At 48.8% G+C, this 20,260-nt stretch overlaps 1 protein-coding gene across 1 annotated transcript in view; it reads left to right on the top strand.

Annotated features, from left to right (window-relative positions):
* Positions 1-20,202, top strand: part of Vwa3a (von Willebrand factor A domain containing 3A) — a 53,062-nt gene extending 32,860 nt beyond the window's left edge. Inside the window, 15 exon segments of the mRNA XM_004855910.3 lie at positions 1,564-1,634; positions 4,668-4,820; positions 6,169-6,256; positions 7,098-7,202; positions 7,768-7,791; positions 7,794-7,864; positions 8,988-9,119; positions 10,098-10,206; positions 12,263-12,407; positions 13,333-13,477; positions 13,881-14,032; positions 15,020-15,143; positions 17,163-17,260; positions 17,449-17,514; positions 17,690-20,202. Of these exon segments, the coding sequence (XP_004855967.2) occupies positions 1,564-1,634; positions 4,668-4,820; positions 6,169-6,256; positions 7,098-7,202; positions 7,768-7,791; positions 7,794-7,864; positions 8,988-9,119; positions 10,098-10,206; positions 12,263-12,407; positions 13,333-13,477; positions 13,881-14,032; positions 15,020-15,143; positions 17,163-17,260; positions 17,449-17,500 (1,469 nt within the window). The 3' untranslated portion in view covers positions 17,501-17,514; positions 17,690-20,202.
* The last annotated feature ends 58 nt before the right edge of the window (positions 20,203-20,260 follow it).

Genomic DNA, 20,260 nt, shown 5'->3' with positions numbered 1-20,260 from the left:
TAGCTCCCTTGTGCCTTAGATAGAAAAAGAAGAATCTGAAAATCATACTTTAAAGTCTATGTGTAAAACTTGAGGCAGAGCATGTTTAGCATTGTGAGACCCTGTTTCAATCCCAAGCATCAAATCAAATCAAACCATTGTTCTGGAAATGAATGGTGGCAATGGTTGCATGACAGCATGAATGTACTTCATGTTGCTGAACTGTACACTTAAAAATGATTAAGGGCTAGGGCCGAGGATTTAGCTCAGTGGTTTTGCCGCCTGCTGCGCAAGCGCAAGGGCCCAAGTTCGATCCCCGGTACCAAAAAAAAAAAAAATGATTAAGGACTGATAGTGTGTAGCTCGGTGGTAGACTAAATGCTTTTGCTTTGTGTGTACAAGGCCCTGGGTTTGATCCTAGCACAAATAAAAATGCATATTTTACCACATTTTTAAAAATTTCAAGGTAAATCTTGAAAAATATTTTAAAATATCAGATCTAGGAAGGACCTTAAGATTCCCTTAGATTGGCATTTCCCAGAGTGTGGGATGTTCACAAGTGACCCACAGTTAGTTGTAAATGGTACAAGTTTTATGTGCGTGATAGACACGTGCTTGGTTTAACATATCATAGAAAAATGCTGACTTTCCACTGCTGGCAGTGACATCAGTTTTTTCTTTTAAAATGCACTTTTAAGTAAACACATAGTGAATGTATTAAATATATGTATATATAGGTGCACACATATAAGCATGTCCACATATGTGTGTGTATATACGTATAGGCAGGAAATACTGGCTTAGGTGGTGCACTGACATAAAAACCATGACAGTAACGTGGGGGTGACTGAGAGGGAGACATGAGTGCCTCCAACTCTCCTGCCTCGGATGAGGAGGTGACTCACTCCCAGACGTGACACACAAGTGGTCACACAATCAGTGGCATAACAGGAGCTGAAAGTCTGGGGTGTTTCCCAGCTCTTTCTTTCCATGAAAAGTACTAGGTATGGACATTTATCACTGATTATTACTAATAGTGGCAAATATTTAATAGCACAGCTACTACATTCCAGACACAAGTTTAAGCATTTTATGTATGTTATGGGTCACTCCTCACAATAACCCTATGAAGTAGGTGATTCTTGGTCCCATTCAACAGACGGGAAATGAGACACAGAGCCCAACGGCCAAGAGTTGAGCCCAGGCAGGCCAGCATTAGGGTCTGGTGTTGTAACCATCACAACCAGAGTCCCTCTCAAACGAGACACTGGTGTTCACTACAGAATTTGGCTACTGTACCCAATCCCAGGATGGGTCTTTCAATTCCCTGGAGCGGTGAGACCTTTGCACTTAACCCACTCTTCCTGTGGGTGAAAGGGTGGCAGGGCACTGGGTCCCAGGCCAACCTCACTGCTTGACCACTCACCATTGGGTAGTGTTGGGGTAGGGGCTGGTCACTTCAGCCCACAGATGTCTCCCCTCGACTCTTGGGCTTCAGTCGCCTCCACATGTCCTTGTGCATCCAGCTATGGAACCCAGGCCCCTGGCCCTCTCCCTAGAACTCACAGTGTGCTTTGTTTCCAGGCATTTATGAGAGTGATGACATCAAGGCCATCACATCTGAGATGGAAAAGGCCCTCGACTACTCCCAAAAGGTATGCCTTGGGCACGGGCCAAATGCCTGCACTGGCTTTTATGTTCCTTTTCTGGCACTGCCATAACAAAGTACCGGAAACTGGGTGGTTACAATGAGAGACTTTTATTTTCTTGCATTGCTGGAGGTTACAAATCTGAAACCAAGGTTATCAGCAGGGCCTAACTTTGGGTAGTCTTGCTTCTTCCTAGCTTTTGGTGAGGGCTAGCATTTAAGGGGAAAAGAGTATACCGAACGCTTGTTACAAATGGCGAAGAATTCATTTAAGACTATTGTGATGGAGGAGAGAGATTGAACTCAACTCCAGACAACAGCAAAGATAGCGGGGATTTGTAGCCAAAGAGCAGTCGGTGTGTCACCAGATGGGGTTCAAAGGGATTCCCCAAAAAGGACATGAGGACCTTAACTTAAGGTTTACCAGGCAGAATTAAAGAAGTACACATTCAGAGAGAACAGAGTACAGGCCCTTGACAGGTGCCTTGTGATCCAAGGTCGGGGTTTTCACATGGTCTGGGGGTGTCCTAAAGGTGAGTGATGTCGGGTATATTCCTGTTGTCTATCAGGCTACCCATTTGGTGGGCTATGCTGGAATGCAAGCCATTTGCAAGTGTATGAAGTTTAGAGTTTGTTGCCCACTTAATAGAGCTTTCTTGAGGACAGGAAGTCTGTGGGAGGAAGAGCAATTTACAGGTAAAAATCACAAGCCCAGTTTGCATGCTTATTACATCTTTGAGACCTTTGGGAATTTTTCTTTTTTTTTTTTTTTTGGAGTTTCTTATAAGAAAAAAGGCCATTGTAACCTTGGGTAACTGTGTTTTTCTTTAAAGTACAATTTTAAAACTATAATTTTCCTTGTCTCCTGTTTACTTATCTTTATTTCTTCTATCCTACCTCAGTTGGCTAGAAAATTATTCAAAGGAACATGGTTAGTAGGGAATTCTTGCTAAACAGGATCCTTGCTAAAAGGAAGGCTAAGGGGCCGGGGATTTAGCTCAGTGGTTCCCGCCGCCTGCTGTACTAGCTCAAGGACCCGAGTTCTATCCTCGGTACCAAAAAAAATAAAGGGAAGGCTAAGGACTTAGATAACAAGGATGGAGGATGAAGAGCTTGGTCAGACGTCAGGGGTGGGGCGTTGTCACTAAGCCGACTTAGCAGGTTCTTTGTGAAAGCTGGGTTCAGCAGTCCAGGATGGGGGCCTCACTGAGGAGATGGCTGAGGAGCATGGCTAAAGTATGGCAAAGGAAGGAGTCCTCATCTTTGGCTATGCCAGCGTTCCTTGGTTTCTGGAAGCATAACAGCAGTCTCTGCCTCCATCTTCATCTGGCTGTCTGCCCTGTGTGTGTTTCTCCAGTACGGCCTTTTCTTAACTTACCTCCCAGTTATACCTGAAAACCCTCTTTCCAAGCAAGGTCACAGTCACAGGAACCAAGGGATCAAACTACAACATATCTTTGTAGGGGACACAGCTCATCCCACATCAGGTTCCCTCTGTGTGGGTGGCTAGGGAACAAACTTGAGCCCTCTGGCATGCTAGGGAAGGGCTCTATACTGAGCTACATCCCCAGTCCAAGTTCTCTCCTTGTGTCCTAACCCCGACACGTAAGGCTTCCAGTGGAACATGGGGATTTCATTGATTTTCGGTCTGTATACTCTATATTCTGTCCTCCTCTGAGTTCCTTGAACATATCAAGCCATTCCTAAACTATTTGCTCTGTCTGCCATTCCCCTCCCAGATCTTCCATAGCTTGCTCTTTGTTATCCAAGGCTCAGTAAAATATTACTTCCCTGTCAGGGGGTCAGGGGAGTTGAACAGTACAAGGTGCCATTGAGAGGTAGGAAATGGCCGTATTATGTCAGGAGCAGTGAGACTGGAGATATGGAAGCAGAAATGAGAACATGTAAGGAAGAATTGACTAAACTTGTAACTGACAGAATGTGCAGGGTGAGGGAGAAGAAATCCAGAGTAACTCACGAGTTCCTCAGTGGGAAACTTAGTAGATGGTAGTGCTCTTTACCGAGAGAAAACAGAGGAGCCTGCTGGAGGTTCAGGGAGCAGGCCCCAGGACACAGGCAATTTTGTGGGGAGTGACAAGTGAGGGTACCCCGTAGGCAGGTGGGGAAAGATGGGCTGGAGGTAGAGATTTGGGGCCATTCAGACCATGGGGATGGCTGGAGATCTCACGGGTCTGCCAAGAAGGCATGTCCTGACTCACCTGTTAATTACCACCATTTGCAGAATGACGCATCCCCCACACTAAACTGTGGTCTCCAGGGAGGACAGGGCCTGTCTTCATGCTCTTTCCCTCCCCCTAAGGTTGCCTTAGCTGTCCCCCTTGAAAGGGCCCCTCGGGTGCTCTGTAGATCCCTCCTCAGGTACACATCAGTCCCATTCCCACACCTGACAAACCCATTCACCAGGTATACACGGACAAGAATGGTTAACTCCTCCCTTCCTTAAGATGCTTTTTTACATTTGAATAGTGTCCTCTGGTGCTTTGATTGAGAATAATTCCTGGAGAAGTTTTCAGGCCTTTGAGAAAATTGCAGGCAAAGGAATGAGCATCCTTCTGTGATTTTCTGCAGGTGTGGAGTCAGCCTGGGCCCATGAGGAGCTGACCAGTACCTGTGTATGCCCATGTGTCTTAAATAGAAAGAGCCCTGGCTTAGAACCCAGAGCACCCTGCGTTTGAATTGAAGCTCCCCTACCTACTAGTAGTATGGGCCTGGGCACAAACCTCAAGCTCACAGAGCTTTGGTTTCCTCATCTGTAAAATGACATGGGTGGCATGTCTTATTGGCATGAGGGATTGGGATTCCCAGGTATTCACTAGCCCAGTGTCCGGTGCATCCCAGGCCTTCCATTCAGGAGACTTATTATTGTTCGTAGATTGATCCACAGCGCTGAGCCCCAGGGGCATTCTAGTGACAGGAAGAGGCATCATGAGGATGCCAGGGACTCTTCCCTACCACATATGTAATCTGTCTGTCCACAGTGGCTGTGGACACTAATCAACCCTCACAATCCTCGCTCTAGTGTGCCTTACTCGTGGCCTCCCTGAAGAACCATTTGGGAAAAGAACTGGAAAGTGCGGCCCTGTCTAAAGAAAAGCCACAGATGCTCAAGCAAAGAACTCAGCCCAAGAAATCTTCTCTGCCCAAGCCTGCAGCCCCCTCAATGGCCAGAATGGTTTGACTCCTCCCCCTAATAACCCGGAAGATTGTGTTTCCAGTGTGTTTCCTGGTCTTTCCTAGCTCTTAAAATGCCAAGGGCCAGGCTCCCAGGCCCCAGAGCCATTTCTGGTGGAGGCAGGCACTCCAGGGGTGTCCCATGGGCACCTCCCGTCCCGGCCTCTCAGCTCTGGCGGCATCTCTGGCCTCCCTCACCTCGTCTTTTGTTCTGCCTGCCTACCCCAGGTTTGCTTCCTAGCCTGGTTGGAGGGACTCCATGGAAGTGGCACTTGTCATTGCATAGAATAGCTTATCCTGGGAGGGAGGGTCCCTCAAGAGCAAAGGAATTATGGCCTAAACCCAGGGCTTGGCTGGGGCCTCATGGGAGCCTGAGGGCGGGCCTGTGCAGCCGGCTTATCCCCTTCCGCAGCTGTCCAGTGTGTGCTGCATGAAGTTCCCACCCCGTCTCAGCCATCAGAAGGAGCCTCTAGAGAGAAACTCCCACCCCCTGCAGTAGTGCTGTGGGGCAGAGAAACCAGGGTCTCTTCAGCAGCTCACTGACTGAGACCCTTGGGAATGCAGGACATTTCCAGTATGAAGACATCCGTCCTAGAGAGGGTGCAGCTGCATGTCCAGGGGATTCTGTACACACAGACACTGCCTCATCCGAAGAACTCCACCAGCTTTTCAGACATCACCCTCTCTCATGCCTTCCCAAATTCTGGGGAAAAGCTAGAAGTTTAGATTCTTCCTCTTTGACCTTCAGTGCTTCCTGAGCCAATTCAGAGCAAGGAATCTTAGGTTGTGCCCTGTCCTCTAATGGGCCCTCCTGATGGGAGACTAGGGAGTCCTCAGAGCTGGCAGAATTCCAGGCAGGCCCTTTCCACAGCAGCTTACCTAGAGTCTCCTTTGCTGGCACGAAGCTCCAGTGTCTTTGTTTAACTTTTGCCATGTTCCAGTTGTACCCAGAAAGGAAGAAACTCCCCCCTACTTAACACCAAGGTACCCAGGAGGACCCAGAAGTTATCTGAATGGTTTGTCATGCTAGAGGCCTAGTAATCTCAAGTCTAGTAGGATGAGAGACAGGTAAGTGCTGAGGAAAATTCTGGCAAACCCTCACAGCTGTCTGGGTATGCTGTCTCATCCTCTCTCATACCACACACATGCATACTTTTTCACCCTAGAACCCAGAGTCCCCCTCTGGATTTTCTGTGGCAGATGGGCCAAATACGTGCAAGGAGCTGAGTCCCTTAGCCCCCCTCCCCGGCCCTGCCAAAGCTCCTGGCTGACAGAATGAACTTGGGGTGACTGGGGTGCTGCCTGCCACAGAAACAGGCCTCTAATGGGAAACAGGGTCTGTTTTCTAGAACCTTAAAGAGGACCTGGAGAGAGAGAGGAGCCCTCCATCAAAAGCTCTAAAATGTCGTCCGCTCAGGGGCAAAGTGGGCATCTCGGGTAAGGCAAGGCTGTGGGCAGGCAGTGGGTGGTGGGGTGGCTGGGACACTGCTGGGGTGTGGATTAATAATGATGGTAAACACCCACACGGTGCCGCACACCTGTCAGCCCGGCACTCTGAGAGGCTGAGGCAGGAGGATCGCAAGTTTGAGCCCAACCTGGGCAACTTAGCAACTTACCGAGGCTCTGTCTTAAAATAAAAACAAAAAGAGGCTAGGGATGTAGCTCAGCGAGAAGCCCTGAGTTCAATCCTCAGTGTGACAAATGACCACGATGATGATGGCAACTACATCACCAGTGACCAAGAGCCTGAGACAGTCAGTCCTGTGCAGTCCGTTCTCTGTGAGATCCTCATTTTATTCCCAAGGAACAAGGCTCATGGGGACTGTAATTTGCCAGCTGGTTGTGATAGCCACTCGTTATATTTACAAAAGCACTCAGCTCATAAACTTGAGACTGTGCATCTTCATTCTAAGGTCAAAGATGCAGCAGAGTGGCTCCAGGCCAGTTCTGGAGTCAGCAGGAGCAGGTGGGGTCTTTGCTGTGCTTACGAGCTCTGAGTCCCACTTAGCTCATCTGTGACCCAGGGGGCTGTGAGGGTGAAAGCCAGAGAGCATACAAAGCACTTAGCACCCCGCCTGGTGAATATCAGGACTTGGGGACAGTAGCTCTGGTTATCACTGGTCCAGGTGAGGCCAGGGGACTCGGGTGGGGGAAAGAGCTTGCCTCAGAGCTCTCTCGGAGCTCCATTCTCAGGGGTCTCTACGTCAGGCTGTGCAGCTGTAGCACAGGAGCCTGTGAGGCCACCCCAGCCAACAAGCCAGATGTCTTCTCTCCACAGTCCAGCCCTTGAAAGAAGGGGCAGCAGAGTGGAGGAGGAAGACCAGAGCACAGGCAGCAGAGACGGCTCTGTCCCTGTTCTACACAGAGACCGGGAACGCCATAGGTAAGGTAGAGACCACATGAGTATCTGGCCCTGTGGGAAATGAAGGGCTGCAGGCCTTGTGGGAAGCAGACCGCTCCTCTACCCCAGGACCTGCACTCCCTCCCCGCAGTGCCCCTGGAGCAGGCCTGTCTTCAAAGAACTCAGTTCTCCCAGCCCAGGGAAAGGGGCTCGCAAAGTCTTAACCACCGACAGAGGAGGAGGAAAATCAGTGCTGCAGATGAGACCTGCCGCAGTCCTTGGGCACTCCCGTGCCACCCACGAGGGGCAGTTTCCTTAGCCCTGAGGCTGATTGGGAAGGGAATTTAGGAAATTCCGCTAGCCAGCCTGACGGACTGCGGTGAGATGGTCCCACCCCAGCAGCCACTCATTGCTGTATGGAGAAGAGAGGTCCTAGGCAGCCTTCACCTGAGTACCAAGAGCCTTCCTTTCTGTCTCTCCAGCAAACTTCAGCTAAGGAATTTTACACCTGACTTGACTAGCAGAGATGTTGACACTGGAAAGGGAGTGGGGTGGGATGGAGGAGGGAAGGAAGGTACACAAGGTGGCCTTGCTCTGTTTCTCCTAGGCTCAGTATACAAGAAGTACCCTCAGAGAGAACTATAAGAAGGACCAGATCTTCTGTTGAGTTGCCTAGGAAGGATACAGTTTGCTCAAGCCAAGAGGTATGAGGCTGTCCTGGCCACGTACCTCCCTAGACAATAATTCCTTCCACCAACCATTATTTCTAGGAGGGTGGGTGTACTTGGAAAGAGAATAAACCTGCTAAGAACGACTCCTTAGTGTGGCAAATAGAATAACAGTTAAACAGACCCAAGTTCAAAACCTGCTACTTCGTAGCGAGGTGACCTCAGGGAAGCCACATAGCGACACTCAGTCTCAGTGTCTTTGTAAAATGAAGAGAGTCTGGCGTGGTGATGCATGCCAGGAATCCCAGCACTCTGGGAGCCTAAACCTGAAGGCCTGGAAGCTCAGGCCCAGCCTGGTCAGCTCTGCAACTTAGTGAGACCTCGTCTCAAAATTGAAAAACAAAAAATGAAGAAGAGCTGGGCATGCAAAGACCCTGGGTTCGGTGCCTAGTACTCTAGGGGGAGGAAGGATGCGAGGATTGATTAAAGTGCATGTTGTGGGAGGTGCTCTAATGATATCAGATCCTTTTGGTTGCAGGCGATGGAAATCCTTTCTTTCTTTATTTTCGAGACAGGGCCTTGCTGTGTAGTGTACATTGGCCGCAAACTCACCATGTAGCCCAGGCTGGCCTTGAACTTGTGGCAGTCCTTCTGCCTTAACCGAGTACAGGGATAACAGACGTGCACCACCACAGCCAGCTTAGAAGTCCCCTTCTTGTTCAGACCATCTTTCTCCTACAACCATTCAATAAAACTCCGAGCTTGGCTCTGACTGGGCCGCTCTGGGTGCTCTGCTCTGGGTGCTCTGCTCTGGTTGCCCTGAGCCCGACACTGAAAGTATCCTCATTGTTTTAGTCCGAACTTCAGACCCGGTGGGGTTTTCCACCCTAATTTTGTGGCGGAAGTTTAAAATGGATGTTGGGGAAGCAATAATGTTTCACTAAACAAGGGACTAGAAAGCACTGGATACGTTTACTGCCCGTTCCCCGCTGCTCGCGCATCTCTCCCCCGGCGCTGGGGAAAGAATCTGCTCGTGGAGAACGCTCAGCGAGGAGCCAGGGACCTCACACTGCACACGTGAGGTTTTAACGGATGAGCCAGACAGTCACTTAGTTAAGCCTGAATGGCCTCGGTAATAGTTCTTTTCTTTATTCTAAAGTGGGTAGCTAATTACGGGTTGAAAAGGCTGAGGCTGGAGATATCCAGATGCCTGGGTCCCAACTGCACGCATCCAAAGTCAGCGCAGAGCTCGGCCAGACACTGCGATGTCTTCCCCAGCACGGAGATCAAAGTAAGTCTGTCAGCGTTCTTGTTTTCCGCCCCCAGGCCCTTGCCTCTTGTCAGCTGCCAATGGCAGGAAGCAGAGTCTGGGATCTTAGCTTCTATTCTTGCTCTAAGAGGCCCAGCCCCACAGTGTGGCTTCCCTCGGCCAAGAGGAGATATAGAGTCCTGTTGGAAGCCAAGTTCGAGCCCTCAGAGGGCCTGAAATCACTTCAGGGTTAGATAGGCTCACGGCAGAGAGAATCAGAACAAGCGCCCAGTGCATAGGGCTGAGGTGCTCCTCTAAAATCGCTAGATACCCGCAGCCCAGTGATGGTTCTGTTAGGATGGTGGCAAATGGGAGTTATGACAGGAGGAAAGGGGCTCCTTTCTCTATTTTCTAGTTTGGGGGTAGTGTTATTTTCATTGTTTTGATGCTGGAACAGGTAAATTTAGTAAAAAATAAAAATCAAATCATTTCTCTCTTGGGCCAGGGATGTAGCTCAGTGGCACTGCGCCTGCCTGGCAAGCAAAAGGTTCTGAGTTAAATTCCTGGTACTGAAAAAAAAAAATCATGTCTCTTTGCCCCTTTATATCACATTATCAACATTAGAGGGAACTAAAAATAGCTACAAAATTCAAAATGATCCATTAAAAGAACTTCGGTCATTTTTAGCGTGCTGCCCACCTCTATCCAAGGTAATCCTTCAGTTTGAAATTTATGAATCTCCAACCCCACCATTAAGGGTTTTCTATTCTAAAACTTGGGAGATATTGTGGTTTTTGTTAATTACAGTGACCACGCTTGCCACGAAACGATCATGCGAATTTCCCTACTCCTTCATAGAACTGTAAATTTGGTAGTTTAATAACAGGGAAAAAAGCTTTTAAGTAAACAACAATGTATGTTTAACAGATATTGCTCATAATGGGACAGACTATTTGGGGGGATGAAAATGTGAAATAACTGACCGGGAGCAGCCATTTGCCTGCGCTTGCCTTGGCCCAGGGAGTGGTGAGACACATTCAGTGGACACTCGGGGAAATGGACGCATACATCGTGTGCCTGGAGAAGGTGATGAGGTGCTACACCCAGAGGCTGCAGTGGCTGCTGTCTGGTGAGCCTGCCTGCTGTCCCCAGGGCGGGAGTGTGAGGGGCCGTGGAAGGCTTGCCCAGGGACCCCAGGGTCAGTCCTTCCGAGGTCAGGTCCTGCAGCACGGTCGGGTCAGGGGCTTAAGCCAGGAGCGTCCTGTACGAGCAACCCGAGTTTGGGATTCAGAGGTCAAGCAAGGTGCAAGGTGGTAGAAGGTGGAGTACGGCCACAGCACCCAGAGAGAACTCACGCCCGTCCAGGCTGCCCTGCGAGGCCATCTGCACCCCTTGCCTTCCTGCACATGGCTGAGGCACTCCCCACACAGGGACCCCAAAACTCAGCCATTGAAGGAGAGATGGGAGGGATCCTGACCAAGAAAAGCCTCTGTTCTTATTACCAGAGAGGGAGGGCGGCTGAGGAGAGCCAGGGTGCCGTCCTAGGGGAGGGTGGGCTGGAGATGAAGAGGCCATCTGGGGCATCATGGCCAAGACAATGTACGCTTGGGGGCCTGGAGGTCCCAGGAACGTTAGGAGGAAGAAGGAGGGAATCACATAGAGATCCTGCAGGCAGCTTGTGTGGGCCACACAAGTTCCAGGGCAAACTCACTCGCTCTGTCCTCAGTGACAAAGCAGTTCCTGTTATAAACAGTCCCTGGGCACAGGGTGTGTCAGTAGCTGCTGTTTTCCAAAGGTGCCAGGTGGGACATAGACTCCAGGGGCCACTGTCAGGTTAGACGCTGAGGTAGAGCAAAGAGGGAGGGAGGGAGGCTCCCTCCACTCCCAGGTCACACTAACCACAAGGATGCGTATGAAGAGCAGACAGATGCTTCAGATACTTCTTTTGTAGTGGAGCCCGCCAGCTCACACACAGGTATACACCTGAACACTAATACTTCTAAGCGTATGTAGGGGGTTGTGCTCTCTCTCTCTCTCGCTCTCTCTCTACCTTGTTCTCAACAAATAAGTCTCTCTGTCCTGTTAGGTGCTAGGGCCGGGTGGAAGCCAAAACCCGCCATGCTCACTGAGCTCAGGGAGAATATGCTCTAGGAGGAGACAGATGTAAAGCAAAGAATCACAAACAAGTCTAATATCACAAGTGTGACGAGTGTGGGGTGAGCAGGAACATGGCAACAGAGAGCCACTGGCCGGGACAGGAGAGCCAAAGAAGGCTTCTCAGAGGAGCTGATATTGGAGCTGAGGTCTGAAGACTGCACAGGTGCTAACGGGCAAGAGCGAAGGGAGTGGCTTGGCTGGGGCTGCTGAGCAGGAGGCAGGACGCTGAGTACAGAGACAGAAAGGAAGGCAGCCAGTGTGGCCCGGGGAAGCCGTCTGACAGATGCAGCCAGGGAACAGACTTTGTTATTTGTTAAGAGCGATGGAAACCATTAAAAGATTTTAAATAAGAGGAAAGTAATCAAGTCAGTGATTGCAAAAATCTTTGTGGCTGCTACTTGGAAAATAAATCCTCAGGAAGTTGAAGTGAGATGGGGGAGACTGAGCTGTGTCCCAGATGGGAGGACAAAATAGCTGGGAAGCCGGGCATGGTGGCACAACACCTGTAATCCCAGTGCTCAGGGAGGCTGAGGCAGGAGAATCACACACTCAAGCTCAGCTTGGGCAACTTAGCAATTTAACAAGACACTGTCCCAAATTTTTTTTTTAATTTATAGGTCTGAGAATATGGCTCAGTGTAAATGCATTGAGTTTGATCCTCAGTACTGGAAAAAAAAAAGATATCTGGGAAAGGGTAATAGTAATGGAGATGTGGAGATGGATGAAGAAGGCAGAGTTAGATTCAGGTGGCTAAAAACAGCAGAGCTTGCACTGTCTACTGTCTGCTGACCAGGTAGTGGAAATCTTCCTAGAGCTCCCCACCTGCTTCCGGCTGGCTCACCTCTTACTTCCCTTTGTCATAAGCACCGCCAGAAATCACCAGGACGAGTCCTGGGAGACACTTGGGCAGTGGGTCTGGCCAGTGCAGTCCGTCCTGGAGAGCAGCTGGTCTATTTTGCAGCAGTTTGTCACTTCCGCTGTCCCAGTGGAATAGAGGAAGGACCCCGCCTCTGTCCCACTTGGAACAGGGAGCCGCCGACTCTTCGGTGCTGTCTTGGAGAGCAAAGTGTGCATCCTGCTGGACACGTCAGGGTCTGTGGGCCCATACTTGCAGCAGGTGAAGACAGAGATGATTCTGCTGATCTGGGAGCAGCTGCGGAAGCGCTGTGACAGGTAGGACATGGGGAGGGTGCCGTCAGGGGCAGCCAAACACACTTCCCCCTCACAGTTCTGGCCCGGAAGTCTCTAAAATGCTCTTCTGATCAACACTGCACAGGAAGGACCACTGTATGCTGCTATGATGCACAAGGAACATAAATGTTTTTAGAATTCCATCTCATCCCAGAGACAGTATTAAGCACAGCAAAGGTACCACCATGTGGCCTTGAATTGTAGTTTTCAGATGAACTTTTTTTTACTAGCTCTGGAGATCAAACCCAGGGCCTCTCTCATGCTAGGAACATGCCCTACAACTGACCTGTACACCCAGCCCTTGAAACTGATTTTGTGTGTGGGGGGGTGTGTGTGTATGTGTCTGTGTGTGTGTGATACTAGGGATTGAACCCAGGGCCTTTGCACTGAGCTACATGTCCAGCCTTTTAAAATTTTTTATTCTGAGACATGTTCTCACACAAATTGCTAAATTTCCCAGGCTGGGCTCAGACTTGAGACCCCTCCTGCCTCAGCCTTCCAGAATGCTGGGATTACAGGTGTGCACCCCCCCGCACCTGGTCTGAACCTGATTTTTTAGAGTATAGGAAGTAGTCCTTTCTACTCAGAAAGAGGAGAACAGAAAATACTGGTTCTAGGCTGGAACTTGTTACTAGGAGTAAACATTCATTGAACACTTCCTGTGTGACAGGCACTTTACATACACAATCTTATCAATTCTTAGAGAGGTGAAATAACTTGCCCAAGATCACACAATCAGTGGCTGAGCTGAGAGTTAACTCTGTTTCTATCTCAGGGGATTCACAGCCCTCTACAAGGGCCACTCAAGTCAGGGGTCTTCCGTGAACTGTCCCACAGCCTCATGGAGGTAACTTCAGCAGAATTCAACACAATCTGTTCTAACGAATCTCTCTGTCCCCCTCCCCAGTTTTAACGTGCTCAGCTTTTCAGAGGGGCTCCAGCCATGGCAGGACACTCTGGTGGAGACCACGGATGCAGCATGTCGCGAAGCCACGCAATGGGTGACCCACCTGCAGGCCCAGGGGAGCACCTCAATCTTGCAAGCATTATCGGCAAGTGCTGCCATTGAACCTGACCCCGAAGTACAGAAAAAACACCACCCTCCCCCATATGAATATTGCATGATTTATAGAATGTTTCTCATCTTCCTAACAACCCAGTGAGAAAGGATTCTTGTTCTCGCCTTAAAATGAAGACAGAGGCTCAGAGAGGTTAAGTGTCTTACTTGGGGATAACTAGCTAGGCGGTGGGCCATGCCTTTACCCCTAACCCTCAGCAACTTCCTTGATCTGTCTTAGGCTGAAACGAGAGTCTCAGTCATAATGGATAAGACGGTAGCACCCAATCAGACACATTTTCCTCGGAGACATCAGGGACCACTGACAGGCAATTGGTTTCTGCCCTTCCTGGTGAACCCTGTCCCCCAAGGGTGACAACATCCCTGTGCTCTCTCAGAAAGCTTTCAGTTTTCATGATGTGCAAGGATTATACCTGCTGACGGACGGGAAGCCAGACACAAGCTGCAGCCTTGTTCTGGATGCAGTCCAAAGACTCGAGGAGGACAGGGACGTGAAGGTGCACACTGTCTCCCTGAGCTGCACAGACAGGTGGGCCATGAGGGGTCAGGCTGAGCTTGCGTCTTCTCCCTGGTGTGAGGGGGGATCTGGGCTTCTTACCCTCCTTGGGCCTGGCCTCTCCTAGGCCCTTGTTCTCTAAGTCAAGAAATGGGAGCTGCATTGGTTTTTCAGAAGTCTGGGTAGATGTTACACCACCGACCGGAAGCCCTCTTTCCACCCAGACTCGCCCATCAGCGGCCCTCTCCTCTGTGACTCACCCAGTCATGTCACCTTCTCCCTCCTGACCTTTCTTGGGAACACATTTGTGAACATTTAGGAAGAAAATGTGGATATTCACACTTGTGGATATCTAGAGAGGAAAACATACATTAATGTAGTATCATTATTTTCACCAACAATCACTGTAGAAGAATGTGTTTGAGATAAGACTCAGCTCCTTCAGAAAAAAAAAACAACACAACTTCATGGTCTGAGGATGTAGCTTCGTGGTAGAGAATATGTTAGCATGTAAAAGGCTCCAGAGGGGTGGGGATTTAGCTCAGTGGTTTCGCCACCTGCTGTGCAAGCGCAAGGACCCGAGTTCAATCTCTGGTACCAAAAAAAAAAAGGCTCTAGGTTTGATCCCCAGCACCAAAACCAAACCAAACCAAACCAAACCAAACAAAAAACCCTTTATTATTAGCAAAAGTATTACTTAGGTACACATTTTCTCTGTCTAACCTGCAAGCTCAGGCCTAGCCCACGTAGCACGGGAGAGATGTCCAATAAAGAAATGGGAGCCAGAGAGTGCTGGCCATGTGTTTGAAGGGACCCAGGCCAAATGGGGACAGGAACTGAATCCCCATAACCTAGCCAGGAAGCGTCCTTGGTGATGCTGACGATGGTCCCAGTGGTGCAGCAAGGGCCTCGGCCAGGCTGCTTTCACTTAGTCCCACTGATTTAAGTTCCCAGTGGGCCCCGGGGGCTTGGGTTGCCTCCCCCACCCTCCATAAGCCCAGGCCTGTGCTCCTCCCCCAGAGCAGCAGTTGAGTTCCTGAAGAAGCTGGCTTCCCTCACCGGCGGCCGGTACCACTGCCCTGTTGGGGAGGACATGCACTGCAGGATCCAAGGCCTGCTCACCAGGGGCTTTGTCCATGAAAAGGTAGGTCACCAGGTGCTGAGGGTGCAGCTCTCGCCAAGAAATGTTCACAAGTGTGGCTTTCTTTCTGAGATCTCTGTTTCTCTGGTAAGACAAAATGCTAAAATGTTACTAAAAGGGGGTTGTGCTACTCTGAGCCTCTCCTTCACCACCGACTCCTCTCCACAGTGGGAAGGAAGCAGGTTTGGGGGTGTTATTAGTAATAGACCAGTTTATATTTGTTGAGCATTTACTACGTGTGAGTACTTTGCTTTATAGATGGCGTGATTTTTAATCTTCCTGGGCACTAACGTACTCACTTACATGTACAACTAGGCTCAGAAAGGTTAAGAAATATGCCTCAAGTCAGAGGGAGGGATGAAGCTGGTGCCTCAGACACCATAGTCATGATCTCTGTGCTTTAATCCCTGTGGATCTGTCCTATGGTGTTCAGTTAATTGCAACACAGATATTCAGATCATCTGTTAAACAGCAGATCCAGTGAAGTTCTAGCTTACCTAAGTAATAAACCTTGTGAAGTCATAGGATCAGAGTCGTGATCCTCTTCCAGCTTGGTAGAAAAATGATGCATACATTTCAACATTTTAAGGAATGGATGTTGTCACTGATAACATTTCTGAGGCAACACATGATCAAGTAGGACAACCAGTCAGAAGTCTAGGATTCTTTCTACAGGACACAGGAAAACTTTTTTGTTTTTGGTACCAGGAATTAAACTCGGACGTTGAGTTTTCAAGGCAGGCAGCGGCAGAACCACTGAACTAAATACCTGGCCACAGCAAAACTGTTGAAGTCTGTGTACCCTAATATGAGTCCTTTGTTCATGTGACTTTTAGGAACAAATGTGACAAGTAATACTGAGGGCAAAGCAATTTGATAAAAGTAACAAAAATTCACTCAAGTATCCTTATGACACAGGAAGATAATTGACAATGTTATGTAGCTTCTCAGTTTAACACCTTATCAAATCAGCTTCTGGGAATGGTTTTTTTATCTGCAGAATGGGAATATTACTCCCAGGGAGAAGGGATAGCTTCATCTCTTTCATAGAATTTAATTTTGAGAATGTATGTGTTTCAAGCTAGGCTCATAACCAGGTGTGGTGGTGCACACCTGTAATCCCAGCACTCAGGAGGCTGAGGCAGGAGTATCATTGCGAGTTCAAGGCCAGCCTGGGCTGTATAGTGAGTTCAAGGCCAACCTGAACTACATAGGAAGACCCTGTCAAGAAAGAGAGAGGAGGGGCGAGGGAAGGGAAAGGAGAAGAGAGGAGAAGAGATGAGAAGAGAACAGAGGAGAGGAGAGGAGAGGAAGAGGAGAGAAGAGAAAGGAAAGAAAGTGGAAGAAGGAAAAAGAAAAGACAAGAAAGCAAGCTATGCTCAGCTGGGCACGGTGGTGCACACCTATAATCCCAGCTCTGAGAGGCTGGGGCAGAGAGACGGCAAGTTTGAGCCCTGCCTGTGCAATTTAGCCACTTAGCCAGAAGCTGGCTCAAAATGTTAAATAGTATTTGTTTTTTTAAAGGCTGGAGATGTAGCTCGATGTGAAGGTCCTGGGTTCGATCCCTAGTACCACAAAAAGTTAAAAAATGAAGCTAGGCTTTGGAATTTCAGTAGGTAACACTTTTAAAAGCCTGCCTGTGGACCTCTACTGTTCTAGGAGAAATCAAGGGCTAAAGACATTTCACAGACTGACTGGCAGTGAGGTAAGGGGTATATACCATCTCTATCAGCCCAGAGAGGTGCTGGCTTCGCTGAAGTTCAGAGACCAACCTGGTTTGCCCCTGCCACCGCCCACATTGACTCCTGGATATCTTATTTCAAAGTGTCCTATGTGGAAAATGACCGCCTAGATAGGACCTAAGCTTCCCATCTCTAGACACCTGCACATGGAGGCAACAGGATTTCCTGCCCTCAATGGAAGGCTGCATTTGATTCCCTCCAAGCTTCTGAGATTTGGGGTTTCCAGATCCCATTTGGTCATCTAATGGACCGAACTTCATACTCATCTCCCCTTTCCAAGGATCCCCCACTGCCACTGTTCGAAGGAGATGACTTGAGGAGATTATCCCAGGAGATCACCAAGGCCAGGAGATTCCTTGCACGAGCCCAGGTCTTCAGGTATGTTCTTTGGGCAGCACTGCCACCTGTCTGGGCTCCAGCCCACCTGGACCCTAGGCCCCATCAAGACCAGCCCACCCTGGTCAGGGTACCCTCCTTCAGGAGCTTCTGTCCTGCTTCTCCCCATTCCCCAGGCCCAGAAATGTGGGCATCAAGGAAACCATCTTCCTTCCTCTGCTTCCCACCAGATCCCAGCTCCAGAAGAAAAGCAACACAGAAGCACGGGTTACTCCTTGTTAGAGAAATGCTTTCAGGTAAGGCAAGGAGATGGGCTCCCCACCTGCCGAATGCCTGCAAAGGGCCAGGCAGCATGTTCTGCGTTGAAGACAGTTGTAACTGTGGGGAAGGATCAGAAATTATGACTCCTCTAAACAGAACAGGCCATCCCCAAAAGAGCCACTCACTGAGTTCATCTTGGCCCTGGTGCAGGAGGACACAGGAAGCTGTGGCCCACAGGAAAGACCACTCCAGGTACCAGAACACACTGGAAGTCTGGAAGAAAGGCTCTGTTCTTTGACTGTGGAGCCATCTGTAGGTCCACCCTACTCTCCTGGCCTGCTCTCCAGCACATCCTACATTCATTCCGGCAATAAGATTGTTGCTCACGGCCCTGCATCAAGCTCCCTGCCTGGGACATCCTTTTTGCCACCCTCTGCCGGGGACTCTCCACTCAGGTGACATCAGCTCCACTGTGAAGATGTCCCTGGGGTCCACACAGAGCCGAGACCTCCAGGCAGAGTCGGAAGCTTCCAGCCGTCCTCTCCTGGCAGCCTGACTGATGCCTCTAGTTGCACTTGGCACTTGCTTGGTTATCTAATTCTCCTCCTTCACCTTGGCTCCCCCAGATGAGGCCACAGTCCTCATCTGTGGGTCCCCAGCACCTGCCATGTGGCAGACATGTGGGAAGCTGTGAGCGCCCCGCAGAATGTAGAGTCCCACTCTGGAAGCCAGACAGGTGAGGCTGCTTCTGCCTGAGGCTCCCTGTGTTCCTCCACCTCCGGGCCAATGCAGATTCATGGGCAGCCAGACGTGGGGGAGGAAGAAGCCAGCAGTGTCCACCACCCCACCCATGCCTGCTCGACCAAACTGAACTGAAGGCTGCTCCAGAACAACCCAGTCCAGAGTGAATGTTCTGCTCAGCTCTGTGAAAATCAGGCTTCACTGTGTGCACATGAAATGAATATGGCATATGTTATGTCATCTGCTGTCATTTTCTAAATCAAAAATTGCTTTTATTTCCATAAATAGGGTCGAGGTGACTTTGTTGTCTTATTTTTTTTTTCCAGTACCGGGGATCAAACTCAGCACCTTGCACTTGTGAGGCAGGCGTGGCACCACTGAGCTAAATCCCCGGCCCCATACCATCTTTTTTTTTTTTTTTTCTGTACCAGGGATCAAACTCTGGACCTTGCACTTTCGAGGCAGGCGTGGTGCCACTGAGCTAAATCGCCAGCCTTTACTTTGTTTTTTGGTGATTGTTGTTACTCAGCTCTTGGCAGTGCTAAGGGTGGAACCCAGGGCCTCACACATGCTAGGCAAGTGCTCTACGCTGAGCTGCATCCCCAGCCCAATTTTAACTGTGTGAAGTGATTATTGCTGTATGTATGTATAAATTTTTAATGAGACAAAGGTTTATTGAGTCATTCAGAATATGTAAATAACATCAAATCAAATAGGAAAATATAAATATCCCAATTTTTAAAAATGAAGAAAAGACTCAAGAACATGTAGACAGTAGGTTCAGGAAAAAGTACTCCACAGCCTTACCTATCACAGAAATGCAAATTGAAACCACACTGCACACCTACTAAAATGGCTAAACATAAAAAGACTGACAGTATCAAGATATGGAGCAACTGAAGTGCTCACATAGTGCTAGACGAAGGGTAGGAGTCAGGAGTATAAATTGGTTCAACCACTTTGGAAAACTATTTGGCAATTTCCCCTACAGTAAAATACATGCCTACTCTATGAACCAGCAACCCCACTCTAAAATAAATGAGTGCATATGTTTGGCAAAAGACATACACAATGGGCATGGGAAGTAGAATATGCATTTACCATGTGCAGGGCCGTGATTCAATCCCAGCACCAAAAAAATTCAAGCAAACAAAACAAAAAAGCTAAATACAGAATGTTTATAGTAGTTTTATTTATAAAAGCCCCAAATTGGAAACTACTTAAATATCCATCAATGGTAGAATGGGCAAATGAGTTTTAATGCCTTTTACAGTGGTATACTATACATCAATGGAAAAAGGCTGAACTGTAGCTATATTCAATAAGATCCATCAATCTCTTGAACAATCACAGACAAAGGAAACTAGACACTAACAGTATATACTGCTTAATTCCATCTATATGAAGGTCAGAACAGACAGCCGGGCATGGTGGTGCCCACCTGTAATCCCAGCACTCAGGAGGCTGAGGTAGGAGGATCACCAGGAGTTTAAGGCCAGCCTGGGCTACATAGTGAGTTCAGGGCCAATCTGAACTACATAGTGAGAGCCTGTCTCACAAAACCAAAAAAAACAAAACAAAAATACAAAACCATTTGTTGGGGATAGAAGTCTGAATAGTGGTTACATCCGGGGTGCTGGAAGTGTTGTATATCTTCATCAGGGTGGTACTATTGGAATATTGCTGTTTCCACCAAGGGCTGATGTGCTGAGATTTGATCCCCACTGTGAGGTATTAAGAGGGTGGAAGATGAGTCCAACCTCGCCTTGAGGAGGGGATTAGGGCTAGATCAGGCCATCATCAGGGTAGAACCTGCATAGCTGAATCGTAGGGACTCTATAAGGAGAGTGGGGGACCAAAAGAGACACTCATGTGCTCTCTGTCTCTTTCCATGTGATGCCCTGTGTCACCTTGGGACTCTGGCCTTTGACCTCACACATCCAACATTTTAAGCCAAAATAAACTTCTCCTTCATAAAGTTACCCAGTCTCAGGTATTTTGTTATGGTAACAAACATGGACTAACATCAATATATGCAAG

This window comes from Heterocephalus glaber, unplaced genomic scaffold (assembly GCF_053883595.1).
Source record: "Heterocephalus glaber isolate CG9 unplaced genomic scaffold, H.glaber_assembly_v1.0 deba00000943, whole genome shotgun sequence".
NCBI lineage: Eukaryota > Metazoa > Chordata > Mammalia > Rodentia > Bathyergidae > Heterocephalus > Heterocephalus glaber.
The sequence above is the reverse complement of the archived record's forward strand: the minus strand, read 5'-3'. Positions and strand labels throughout refer to the sequence as shown.